The sequence below is a fragment of the Cajanus cajan genome, chromosome 7 (assembly GCF_000230855.2).
Source record: "Cajanus cajan strain Asha chromosome 7, NIPB_CcT2T_4, whole genome shotgun sequence".
In the NCBI taxonomy this organism is placed as follows: domain Eukaryota; kingdom Viridiplantae; phylum Streptophyta; class Magnoliopsida; order Fabales; family Fabaceae; genus Cajanus; species Cajanus cajan.
Window position 1 is genome coordinate 58,815,446 of NC_138523.1, and position 13,508 is coordinate 58,828,953.

The 13,508-nt window shown below is 34.5% G+C and overlaps 1 protein-coding gene across 2 annotated transcripts; it reads left to right on the forward strand.

The window, feature by feature from the left end:
• The first annotated feature begins 3,252 nt into the window (after nucleotides 1–3,252).
• On the forward strand, nucleotides 3,253–12,218 carry KTF1 (kow domain-containing transcription factor 1). 2 transcript variants are annotated; one of them, XM_020356347.3, is made up of 19 exons: nucleotides 3,253–3,613; nucleotides 3,898–4,154; nucleotides 4,249–4,404; nucleotides 4,627–4,785; nucleotides 4,877–4,960; nucleotides 5,668–5,735; nucleotides 5,817–6,152; nucleotides 6,477–6,528; nucleotides 6,627–6,782; nucleotides 6,877–7,020; nucleotides 7,113–7,215; nucleotides 7,307–7,456; nucleotides 7,545–7,599; nucleotides 7,706–7,770; nucleotides 7,933–8,002; nucleotides 8,622–8,658; nucleotides 8,923–8,959; nucleotides 9,048–11,693; nucleotides 11,945–12,218. In XM_020356347.3, exons 1-19 carry the CDS (start codon nucleotides 3,412–3,414, stop codon nucleotides 11,989–11,991), a joined length of 4,824 nt encoding a protein of 1,607 aa, XP_020211936.2. In that variant the 5' UTR covers nucleotides 3,253–3,411; the 3' UTR covers nucleotides 11,992–12,218. The 2 variants fall into 2 exon arrangements, with proteins under 2 accessions (XP_020211936.2, XP_020211935.2); XM_020356346.3 differs by having other exon boundaries at nucleotides 3,255–3,613; nucleotides 11,942–12,218.
• The last annotated feature ends 1,290 nt before the right edge of the window (nucleotides 12,219–13,508 follow it).

Consider the following 13,508-nt stretch of genomic DNA (forward strand, 5'->3'; position numbering starts at 1 on the left):
AAAGATATGATTGGTTATTGATGTAAAAAAGTATACACAGTGGATGATTAACTCTTAAAATAAATGGGATATCAAGTGTTTCAAATTGAATTGACAAAAAAAAATTATCTTTCGTGTAATTAAGATTTGATACTGTAGTTTATTATTTTTTTCAACGGCATATATTATACTTATGCAACTAGGTTATGCATTTCACGAGTACTTCGCACTGTTGATCCACGTGATGGATGAAACCAGTCTGATTTTAGTTAGATAAAAAAATAAAACTTGAGAAACATTTGTTTAGTGTGATTAGTATTGTTATTCAGTTTAAGTTTTACTTTAATAATATGTTGAGATTTATATTAAATGTAATAATTATATTATATCAAGATAAAATTAAAAAAAAATCTGAATTAAATATACTTACATAATATTCAGATAAAATTTCAAACTCTAATAAGAGAATAACCAACTTCACTTACGAATCTAAACCTAAGTTTTTTTCATAACAGAATTAAGATTGTTTCTCACTTGTATTACTTAAATTTAATAATAGTAACTACATGTAGTGGCAGGAATTATAGTCCAATGTAAAGGTTTTTATATTTATACCGAGAGAGAAGCAAAACAGAGGAAGAAAAAAAAAAGGAATAAATGAGAAAAAAATTATACAAAATTTCAATAATTTTTGTGAGATTATTAAATAAGTGAATTATATGTAAATTTTACTAAAATATCTTATGAAATCCATCTATCAAAATAATTCATTAAAATCTTCATGTTTTTTTAATACTAACAGATTTTTTTAAGTAGAAAAAAATCTTAATCTTCTTAATTAAATATTATCAGATTTTGATGTATTTTTAAAAAAATTTAATTATCTTAATTGAATAAAATGTTACATCTTTATATTAAAAAGTCTCGACTGAATACACTAAACTTTTTTATAATAATTTTTTTAAATCTTTTGAAATTCTAATTTAATATATCCTCTAAAATTTTTAAAAACCAATAAACACATGGAAATATTAAAAAATAAGTAAAACTATACTTTTGGTTTATCTATTTTAATTGATTCACAAATTTGGTATTTTTCTACATTCAAAATTTTGGTATTTTTTAAAAATAGAGATATTTATTCTTTCTATTTTTAAAAATACAGAATTTTAATTCTATAATCAATTTAATATTTGTTAATTGTTCATTTTAGACATTAGTAATATATTATCATTAAAATGACATGACATATCAAAATAAAAAAAAATATTAGTTAAATTTAATAGGAGGATCAAAATTTTATAATTTTTTTAAAATAAAGATATGATGTATCTTTATTTTAAAATAGATGTCCAAAATTACAAATTAATGAAAATAGATGAATTAAAAATGAAATTTAAATATTTTTTTTTGAAAAGATTCGGATAGAAATTTTTTTTCAGTTTCGCCCCCTTCCTGTATTTTGTCAAAGTCACATTATCTTTGAGTTGTTTCTTTAAAAAATGGAAACATGTTTTTTCGTGTAATATGTGCAACAAAACTTTCCTAAAAATAACAATGGTGAAAACAATTTAGAGATAAAATAGGCAAAGATGCTAAATCAATTCATTCATTTTAACATTAAATAGTTAGTATAGTATATAACTTTTTTTTATTTTATTAATTTCCCACTTTTATTTTCATTTTAAAAATAATCTATTTTTTATGTTATATTGATGTTAAATTAGTTTATTTATTTTATTTTAATATTTATAATATTTTTTGAAAGTTTAAATTAAATGAAATTAGATTGAATTTAATTTGATTTTGAAATCGCACCTATTAATTAGAAAAAAAATAAAATGGTTGAATAAAATTAAATATTTATTTCCTTATTAAAATATATCCAACTAATTCAATGTGTGAAGAGTCATTTCATGGTTGCTAAAACTTAAAAGTCAGTTTGTGAACATAGTCACATGTACACTGAGCTATGAAAGTACAAACCAATGAGGATAGATCGTAAATTGTTTCCTCAAAATTTTCTGCTTAATGTGTGCCTATAACAAACCATTCATTGTTTCCTTACACGGAAGTGTTCGAAATTCAGTTCTTAGACGCAACATTTTTTTGTCATAGGAAATAATGTAGTTATTTAATTAGTCTCACAAGCTCTAGCCTTTTCTTTTAATAATTTATTGTTGGACCATATGGTTGTAGAAAAGGCAACAGATCCAAGCACTCACATTTCACGGCCTTCTCAGGCCCGATGCCTGAGAGACCCTGAACATGTTAAATTATATATTTAGGAGTCTTTTTAAAGAGTTTTTCTATTAGTAAATTTTTAGTACATAACTATAAAATATTTTTTTTCAACTATAGAATAAAATAAAATTATAGAAATTAAAACATAAAATTTATAGAATTATATATATTTTTAGTTCTTTAATTTTTGTCAAATTTTATTTTAAATTTTTGAATAATTTTTTCACGAATTTTATTTCCACTTTTGTTGATTTTTATTTCTAGTGCTCGAGTTTTTTCTCCTGTCAACATTTTGGTCTCCGATGTCAAATACTTTTGTTTATGAAAAAATTTCAGAAATTAAAATTAAATAAATTTTGTTTAGCAACTAAAAATAAAAATTGATAAAAGTTCATAGACTAAAATTATATTTAATAAAAAATTTATAAAATTATATAGTACAAAAGGTAATTAAACCAAAAAAATATTTGATTGTATAGTCTTTCTTAATTCTTATTTTAGTTTATATTTTCTTTTTACCTATTTTACCATTTAACCGCGCATTGTAAGTTTATAATTGATTTTACTTTTCTCATTTGTTATTCTGATTACTTGATTAACAAGTGCAATTCACCATTTTTTATTCAATTTTTTACCTCCTTTTCTTATCACTCTCCTATCATACTACGTCTACATTGTCTTTCCACTAAAAAGTAAGGATAAAGATTAAATTTATAAAATAAAAAAAAATATATATATATATTTTTAACAAAATGCTTGCCTAAGTAAACACGGGCTGTTATTTAAAAAAATAATGTAAACATGGGCTGTGTTTTTGGGCTGGCCCGGATTCTCTCGAAAGCCTGGTAACCGTACCGCCAAGGTGGCAGATTCCCAAGTTTGGAAGTTGATCTCCTGCATTTTGAACTTGAACTGCACCCTAGAAACACTAATCTCACCGTTAATCCATATGTTAAAATCAAAGTCATCGTCATCATCAAATAGAAAGCTAAAAAGAAATGACTGAGATCTAATGCAATTTATGCCATAAATGTAGAGGATCTAAACCCCCCAATTTTCTTCGATAAATTAATTTCTGATTCCTCTCTCTTCAGTTACACACTCCAATGACTGCATTCACTCACTTCTTCCTCTCTTTCGGTCTCTGAGCATGCAATTGGCGTTGGTCTCGTAGCATTTTCTCTGGAAATGACGAACAAGGGGAAGGGAAAGGGCAAGGAGGTTGCCGGAAAAGCGTCGGCGGAAAAGCGCAAGCGCGGCTACGACGATGACAAGACCGGCGGCGGCCGCAAGAGAAACAGCCGAGGAGTCCTTCAGTTTTTTGAGGACGCCGCTTACGTTGAAGAGAGCGAAGAGAGCGATTTCAGCGACGACAGCGATTTCGCCGATGGTATACAATCCGATTCTCTTCTCACTCCATTTCCTGCTTTTACGTTTCATCGATTGTCTCGCTCTCGTGATAATTGTTAGGGTTTCGGCAACGATTATGTGTTTCGTTCTATTTTCTGTCATTGTGTGTTCTAGATGTTTCATAATTGTTTATTGTGTCTACAACATTAATGAGAAATGCTTGAGTTCTTTCCGATTTTATGGCTTTCGAGTTCATTTTATATCGCCGGAATTTCCTGGGGTGCCGTTCACGTTACTTAGCATTTTTGAAATATGTATGAACAGATTTTTTTGACGATGATTTTGATGCCGTGCAAAGAATGATGAACGAGCCAGCTAAGGGCCAGAGTAGTCTCCCATTTGTCCCTAAAGAGGAATTGGTGGACGAAGAAGAGTTTGATAGGTTATTGGAGGAGCGCTTCGGAGATCCATCTAGGTTTATCAGGTTTGCTGATGATTTTGATGACAAAGTAATCGATCCAACTTCTATGCATGATGGTGTCAAGGAATTAGTTCCAAACATCTGGAAAGTCAAATGCACTGTATGATACCTGAAACATGGATTTATGATTTTGCTAATTCAAATTCCAAGCGATGCCGTTAAGTTTCTTTAGGATCTTTTTTGCTGTCATGCAGGTTGGCCGTGAGAGGCTTTCAGCTTTTTCTCTGATGCAGAAGTTTGCTGACTTGAATTCACTGGGTACTACATTGAAGATAAAATCTGCATTTGCTGTAGATCATATGAAAGGATTTGTTTTCATTGAAGCTGACAAGCAGTATGATATAAATGAGGTAACCACGTACTGGGTATTTTGGTCGTTCATTTTTTTTTGCGTAGCATTTTCCAAGGTTTGGAGTCCGCCTTCCTTGATATAGTGTGAAATTACATACAAATGTGGTTGCTGCAGCACATTGGCTGTTGCTTTCCGTTTTGGAAAACCTTAGTATTTTCTAGTGAAAATTTTCTACCACTGACCAAATCTATTTTCATTTGTTACTAATGCACGATTTCAGGCATGTCAAGGGATTCCTGGTATCTATGTTACCCGAGTGGCACCCGTACCAAATAGTGAGGTTTGTCATCTGTTCACTGTTCGAAGTAGAAGCCCTGAAATTTCTGAGGGCATGTGGGTTCGTATCAAAGGTGGTAATTACAAGGGGGACTTAGCACAGGTACTTCATGATTGCACAAGTAATTTTTGTGTTTAATTTTGCTATCAAACTTGTGAAAAATTTATTCCTTTTATCTATCGTGTTTTTCTAGGTTGTGGCTGTGAATAATACACGCAAAAAAGTTACAGTGAAGCTTATTCCAAGAATTGATCTGCAAGCACTGGCTGCCAAATTTGTAATAAGACTTATGCCCACTTGATTTTTTCTTATATATATTTTTTAATTTGTCAGTTCATATATTTGCTTTGATGATGCTGGTTTTCCTTTAGTTTCCATTTGGTATCTTCTTGTACTATATTTGTTTTGCCATGGAATGTTGTTAAAAGTTAAAGTTGCAATCTAGTGATCTTACGATCCTGCTGCCGTGTGATAGAGAATAGTGCTTTGGATTTAATTTATTAGTCTCCCATTCTTTGGAGATGAACCACTTTATTAGTCTCCCATTCTTTGGATTTAATTTGCAACAGTTTGTTTCAACATTTCATTTATTCAACAGTATGACAATTGTCATCTTTTTTCCAGTTGTTCTGGAACTGTGATTCAATTTTAACGTTGCAATATGATGTATTGTGAAATCGTGAAGTGAATGTAAACTTATGGTTGTAAGTCACCATGAAGTGAAAATGGACTTGTGTAACTGGTTGTGATTTGTCTGTTGTCTCTGTTCTGGAGTGAAGCATAAAAAGTACTCATACACTGTTTGTTTGAGTGGAAATGGAGAGCAGGGAGATAAGGATAGAAAAACTAATTTTGACTGTTTTGAGAGGGGAGCAAACTCCTTTTTCTGTTGTTTGCTCTTTTGATTTTCTAGTTCTTATCCTATGGCTATGTACAAGATATATTTGGAATAATTTTTTATTCATCTTTTCACTCATTTTATAGGGTGGAGGATATAGTCGCCAAAAGTTTGCTGTACCGCCACCAAGATTAATCAGCTCGAGTGAACTTGAGTAATAATACATATTCTCATATCTCGTTTTTTTTTTTTTTCTGGATAGTTCTAATGTGATTATTTTTTAATAAATATGTAGGGAGTTCCGACCACTCATACAAGTCAAACGTGACCGTGATACTGGCAAGGTTTTTGAGGTTTTAGATGGTTTGATGCTCAAGGATGGATATGTATACAAAAAAGTATCTCCGGATTCATTAAGTTTATGGGGTGTTGTGCCAACAGAAGAGGAGCTATTAAAGTTTGGACCTTCTGAAAACAGTGAATCAAATGATTTGGAGTGGCTCTCTCAGCTTTATGGTGATAAAAAGAAAAAACGGGTTACAAGAGCTGATAAGGGAGGTGGGAAAGGAGAGAGTTCATCTGGTTCTGGTGTGGTAAATGGTTTTGAGCTTTATGATTTAGTATGTTTTGGGTAAGTCCATGTTTACGTAGCTAGAATTAATGGTAACATGAATTATTTCTCTCATGCATGCGTGCACACCCACACCCACACAAGCATGCACAAAAATGGATACACATGATTCATCTGCTGCACGCACATCTACGTCCATGCACATATGTACTTGCTGAAATCTTTACCATTGCAGTACACATGGTATTGTATATATTATTTCTCTTGTGTGTGCATGCACCTGTACACGCTCAAACACGGGCAAACATACAGATGCAATTCACATGTGTGAGCCTGTATGTTCCTACACATGTTTTCCTTCCTGACAAATCTTTGTCATTGCAGTAAGAAGGATTTCGGTGTAATAGTAGGCATGGATAAAGATGATATTTACAAGGTACAGGATTCAGCTTATACAATGTCATTCGTTCCAAGCTTTTTGATCGAGTACCTGTTGTTTAATGGAAGTTCTGTTCTAATTTCCCTGCCTAATAGATTCTTAAAGATAGTTCAGATGGACCTGTTGCTGTAACTATTGAACGCCAAGAAATAAAGAGTGGGCTATTTGATTTGAAACTTACTGCCCTAGATCAACACTGTAAGACTATATTGGTTAATGATACTGTCAAGGTTCTGGAGGGTCCATCTAAGGTCTGTTATCTCTGAATGAGCAGGTTTTTCGTTGTGGTATATTTGGAATCTTTCATGCTTCACATGATATCTTATCTATTATGTCATTTTGCAGGGTAAACAAGGAATTGTCAAGCACATTTATAGAGGGATTGTCTTTTTATATGATGGAAATGAGGAAGAACATGGAGGTTATTTCACTTGTAAATCTAATGTGTGTGAGAAGGTCAAGCTTGCTGTTGGTGATTGTAGTGGAAAGGTTTGAAATCCTTTATAATATCCCGCTCTGTTATAAACTGTTTGACGACTTAAGTTGATTTTTTGATGTTTTTCATTCTGCTCCATGCTCAGGATAGTGAACCGGGTCCTTTAATCTTTGAAGACCAACCATCATCACCAAGATCTCCCCTGTCACCCAAAAAACCATGGCAAGCAAGAGAAAATAATCGTGAATGTACGTAAACATACACGATTCCTTGACAAGTCTTTTAGCTGTGGATATGCATATTTCTTAATTTTTCATAATACGATAATTGTGCATGCAGTCAACCGGGGGGACAACAATAACATGTTCACTATTGGTCAGAGCTTGAGGATTAGGATAGGTCCTTTGAAGGGATACCTTTGCCGTGTCATTGGCTTGCGTCGCTCTGATGTTACTGTGAAACTAGATTCTCAGCAGAAGGTTCTTACAGGTTTGTTTATGACAGTCAACTTTTGAGTACTGTTTTTTGATGTTTTAGATCAGTATTTAGAACAATTTCTACAAAATTGTTTTCACAGTTAAATGTGAGCACCTTTCTGAGGTTCAGGCGAAAAGTACTGCCATTTCAACAAGGTATTTTTGGCATTGTCTATAATTTTGCTTTCAACTACTACTTACTGATTTGCTTTGATCGTGCCTGTGAATATTGTCATGAATTTCTCAATGTTTCTTATATCAGTGGTGATCCTGATTCAAGTTCATCCAAGCCATTTGATCTGCTGGGTACTGAAGGCAACTCTGGAGGTGAGAAACTGTTATTCTCTATTTTCTATTATCTTATCCTTACAAATTAAAGTTTCCCTATTAATTGGATTACAGTAACAATTAACATGCTTGGTAGTTACCTTTCCTGTGCTCTGTTTGCCCTTAATGTTTTATTGAGACATGTATCTTGATAATTGAAAGGTTGGAATATTGGAGTGGGAACATCTACTGGGGGTGGTGGCTGGAATTCTGGTGGGGCGTCTTCTGAAGGGTATATTTCATAATGATATTAGTTAATCTACTTTATTTTCAAATGTTCTATACTCAATTAGCTATATTATATTCAACTAACATATATCCCTGCTAATTTTGCATGATGGGTTTAGCCATCAATCAATTGGAAGGTTCTAATAATGTGCAAATATTGTTCAGTTATCTAGAAATTTGTGAAAATTGGGAATATTTAACTCATGGCTATAGCGCATTGGTGCAAACAAAAGTATGACACTGTTGATAGTGCAGCAAAGGCATATTTATGCCCAATAATTATGAATAATGGTAAATTGACTTATGCAAGTGTGGCTATGAAATATTAAATCCCTGAAGGCATAACCATGTTATGCAGATTTGGGTGTTGTGCCCATCTTTATATATGCTGTTTCATTCTCCAAATGTTCCTCTGATTTGGATTGTTGCATTTTTAAAAACTGTATCTAATTGGTATATTAAGGGATTAGACTTTTATTGTATTGACATCATCTTATATTATGTTTAAAACATTGGCAGATAATTTAAAATTGCAAATACCCAGTTGTTTCTTTTTTCTTATTAATGAATAGTTTTTAATCTCAAGGTACTTACCCTTTTTATGTTTTCATAACATTTTACAGGAATGCATGGACTAATAATTCTGCACCAAGCGTCTTGGTATGTATTGCATTACACCCTTTAAGTGTGTGTGTGTCTTCTTCTGTTCCCAGCTATCCTATCACCCTCTCGTGCCTGTGCATGGTCTAACCACCCTTGATATAAAATAGATGCAAATATACCCATGTACATCCAGTTCCTTTTTATATTTATGATTTTAATGCATTTAATTTTAATATGTAGACATGTACTGCCAGTTGTTTTTTATATTTATGATTTTACTGCATTTTAATTTAATATTCTGACGTATTTCGGTTTTTGCAGAAACCAGACTCTACCTTGAATCCCTCCAGTTCCAATGGTAAACATTGCAGTGCAGATATGTTTAGCATGTCTTCGCTTCTAGATAACTAATTCACTATTTGCCTTAATTCTGTTGTAATGTGTAGGTGCAGAAGAAACTGCTTGGGAAATTAGTAGTTCAAATCAGAGCTCCTCATGGGGTGCTGCAGTGAAAACCGGAATTTCTTCTGATCCAGATCAGTCTGGTGGCTGGAGCAGCTGGGGTCAGGCAGAGCAGAAAACTGGTAGTGTGGGTGATGATAATCAGAATAGCAGTTGGAATACAACCAAGTCTTCTGAAAAGGAGTCTTCTGGTTGGAACACTGTCCAAAAGTCAAATGCAACTTCATCGACTGGATGGGGTGATGGCAACAGTTTTAAAAGTGGATCAGATGAAGGAAACAAGAAATCTACTTGGAGTGGCTGGAAGTCTGGAACAAGTGGAGTCAAAGAAGTTGGAAACCCATCTGGTAATTCAGATATTGATGCTAATCAGGATGCAACTCTATGGAAAAACAAACCAAATAAGGAGGTGAGTGAGTCATCTGGTTGGAATGATTCAGGAAAAGCTTCAGATGGTTTGGCTGCAGGGTGCAGTCAACCTACAAATTGGGGTACTTGGAAATCTGGCAATGCGAATGGCAACCAGAATTCTCGCTGGAGTTCTGGGAATACTGAGCCTGAAAATCAAAATTCCAACTCAGATAAGAAAAACAGTTGGAACACTGGAAACAGTGGAAACCAGGCTTCTGATCCAAATAATAGCAACTGGAATTCTGGATCTGGTAATTCCAATGAAATCTCCAACAGGGGAAACAATGGCAACTGGAACTCTAACAAATCCTCTTGGGGTGCTGGAAATGAAAACAAGAATTCCACCTGGAGTTCTGGGCATACTGATTCTGGAAATCAAGATTCCAATCAGGAAAAGGAAAGCAATTGGAACACTGGAAACAGTGGAAACCAGGCTTCTGATCCAAATAATAGCAATTGGAATTCTGGATCTGGTAATTCCAATGAAAACTCCAACAGGGGAAACAATGGCAACTGGAACTCTAACAAATCCTCTTGGGGTGCTGGAAATGAAAACAAGAATTCCACCTGGAGTTCTGGGCATACTGATTCTGGAAATCAAGATTCCAATCAGGGAAAGAAAAGCAATTGGAACACTGGAAACAGTGGAAACCAGGCTTCTGATCCAAATAAGAGCAATTGGAATTCTGGATCTGGTAATTCCAATGAAAACACCAACAGGGGAAACAACGGCAACTGGAACTCTAACAAATCCTCTTGGGGTGCTGGAAATGAAAACATGAATTCCACCTGGAGTTCTGGGCATACTGATTCTGGAAATCAAGATTCCAATCAGGGAAACAAAAGCAATTGGAACACCGGAAAAAGTGGAAACCAAGCTTCTGATCCAAACAATAGCAATTGGAATTCTGGGTCTGGTGATTCCAATCAAAATTCCAACTGGGGGAACAATAGTAATTGGAAACCTAACAAGTCCTCTTGGAATGCTGGGAATGAAAACAAGAGTTCTAGTTGGAGTTCTGGGCATACTGATTCTGGAAATCAGGATTCTAACTTGGGCAAGGAAAGTAATTGGCATTCTGGATCTGGCAATACTAATCAAAACACCGGTTGGAAAAGCAATAGCAGCTGGAACACAGGAAATAGTGATGACAAGTTGAATGACGTAAATGAAGGTTCAAATGAAAATTCCAATGGTGGCGGAAACTGGAGAGGTGGCTCAGACAGAGGTAGCTTTAGAGGTAGAGGTTTTCGGGGCAGAGGAGAACGTGGGGGCTTTGGTGGACGGGGAGATCGTGGTGGCAGGGGAGGTCGTGGGGGCTGGGTAGATCGTGGGGGCAGGGGAGATCGTGGTGGTAGAGGAGATCGTGGAGGCTTTGGTGGCCGAGGAGGCTTTGGTGGTAGAGGTAGATCTGACAGGGAAGGTTCCGGTGGTAGGTGGGGATCAGATGGAGGACGTGGTGGCCGGGGATCTGGTGGTTGGAGTAACAGAAGGGATTTTGGTGATGATGGGTCCTCTGACTGGAAGAACAGTAATGGATCTGAGGCTTGGAACCAGGGCAATGAAGATAAGGAAGGTCCTAGCTGGAGCCAAGCTGGTGGAAGTAATAAGCAATGGCAAAGCTGGAGTTCAGCAAATGGTGGAGCTAAATCTAGTGGCTGGAACAACAGAGGGGGTTCTGGTGAGGATGGATCCTCTGACTGGAAGAAGGGTGCGGATAATACTGAAGGATGGAAAACTGGTAATGGGTCTCAGGCTTGGAGCCAGGGAGGTGGAAGTAATAAACAGAGCTGGAGTTCAACAACTGGTGGAGCTAACAATAATTGGAACAACAATGGATCAAGTCAGGCCACAGAGACTGGGAATGGATCTCAGGCTTGGAACCAGGGAGGTGGAAGTAATAAGCAGAGCTGGAGTTCAACAACTGGTGGAGCTAAAGATAATTGGAACAACAATGGGTCAAGTCAGGCCACAGAGGCTGTCCATGCTTCTAGCTGGAAAAGATCTACTACAACTGAAGAGACCAATATTCAGGACGGTGGGTGGAACAAAGGATCTAGTTCAAACACTACTTCTAGGGGCTGGGACAATCAAGAGGCGGGTTGGAAGGGCAGTGGTGTTTCAGGGAATGGTGGTGAAACTGCAGAACGAGTTCTGAACTGGGGTCAATCAAGTGCTGCAGACAAGGGTCAATCATCTAGTTGGAAAGAATCTGACCGTAAGGAATAAATTATGGAACCCAAAATAGTTTCGCCCAACTATTCTTTTCTGTTTTGTTTTTCAAAAAAAGTTTTCAAATGAAAAAGTTTACATTGCGAATTACTGATTTTAATCATTATTATTAGAAGTTAATATACAAATCAGTGTAATTGACCTAATGTTTTACCCATATAAATTTAAAAATACGAGATTTATTCTCACATTAATTCATAATCTTTTTTATTGATTAATTGTATGTCGGTGCAGCAGGTTCGTGGGGCAAGAGAAATGACGGGGGTGACAAAGGTGGATGGTAGTTGCTTCTTTCTAGAACGTGCTAGATAGGCCAAAGAAGGAAGTCCAGCTCGGGCATTTGTAACTAACGGCAAACTTTCTTTTGTAAATCCGTACAAATTTGTGCTGAAACTTGATTTTTATTGTTTTAACTTTAAAATATTGCAAACAAATCTGATGAATGACCAATCCTTTCTGCTTTGTTATGCATGAACGTCAAGAAATATGCTTACCTGAATTTGGATGCTTAGTCATGTTTCAATGTTCTTTTCTGTGGTTGTATGGGTTCAAGTGCTTTTTAATAGTATTTTTTCTCTGTTGTTATTTGTTGATTGATGCTAGGTATATATTTAATTTATGTTGGAAATTGGCATAGAATCACAGGAACATTTGTCAATTGTTTCCCGATGCTCCAACATTAAATTTTTTGGTGGTTTTGTTAAAACATATGCTGGAATAAACCCGAGTTGTTGAGTTTATTTTGGTGACTCACGGTAGCTTTTGATGGAAGACAGATGTGATTCTGACTAGTTGAGTGATTTGCACGTGTCTGTGGGAATGAAGTTATTCCATCCATTAGTTTCTTCCTATACAAGATTTAAATCTCATTTTGCAACGGGAAGTATTAAATCTTACCTGACTAATTGAGTGATTTGCATTTTATTGGTATGGTATGGGTATTAAGCTCTCACATCACTTGCAACGGGAAGTATTTTTGTGGAGCTTTGGAAGTAGTGCATAAAAAATATCAAGTATGATGTATAAATTTATAATATGCCTAATCGCTTGTGTTCCTATATATTTGATGTTTATAATGTTCATTGAATGCTTAATTCCTATAATTTTTTTTTTGTATATTTCCATTAAATGAAGTTATCATTATCTTTTCAACCATACACGTAACTTCGGTGTGTGTATATATATATATTGGAATTATTCAGTGGTTGCAGCAAGCTAATGGGTATATTGATAATATCCTTTGTTAGGAAGTTCGTATAGGGAGGCTTGTGTTTTGCAACTTTTAAAAATACTTGGTCGATCAATACTTTACAACCGCTGTGACATGCATTCATTTTTAGCGTAATGGCGGTTTACAACCTAAGTATTTTAAAAAATGGAGTTTATGATTCTAAGGATGAATTTCCTGGGCATATGATATAATTAAAGAACATTGATTTATTCATAATTTGACTTTTTCCTCAAATAAAAGAATGCTTTAATTACTCATTTGGTTTCTATGTTCTATAATTTTTATTTTTTAGTTTTTATATTTAAAAATCATCAATTTTGTTTCTTATACAACATTATCTTTTTAAAAAAGATTATACCATTAATGGTAGATCAATTGGCATAAATCTGTTGGATTTGTTAATATGCCACCGACATGTGTTGTGTCATAGTCCTTATATTTGTATTATTTTTACTTTTAATTTTTATATGAGCAATTTGTTTTTTAATATTTTAACTCCTATAATCATTTCCTCTTCTTTTCATCTCCATTGTCTCTTTTTTTTTCTTCATCAACATTCATTTTCTCTTT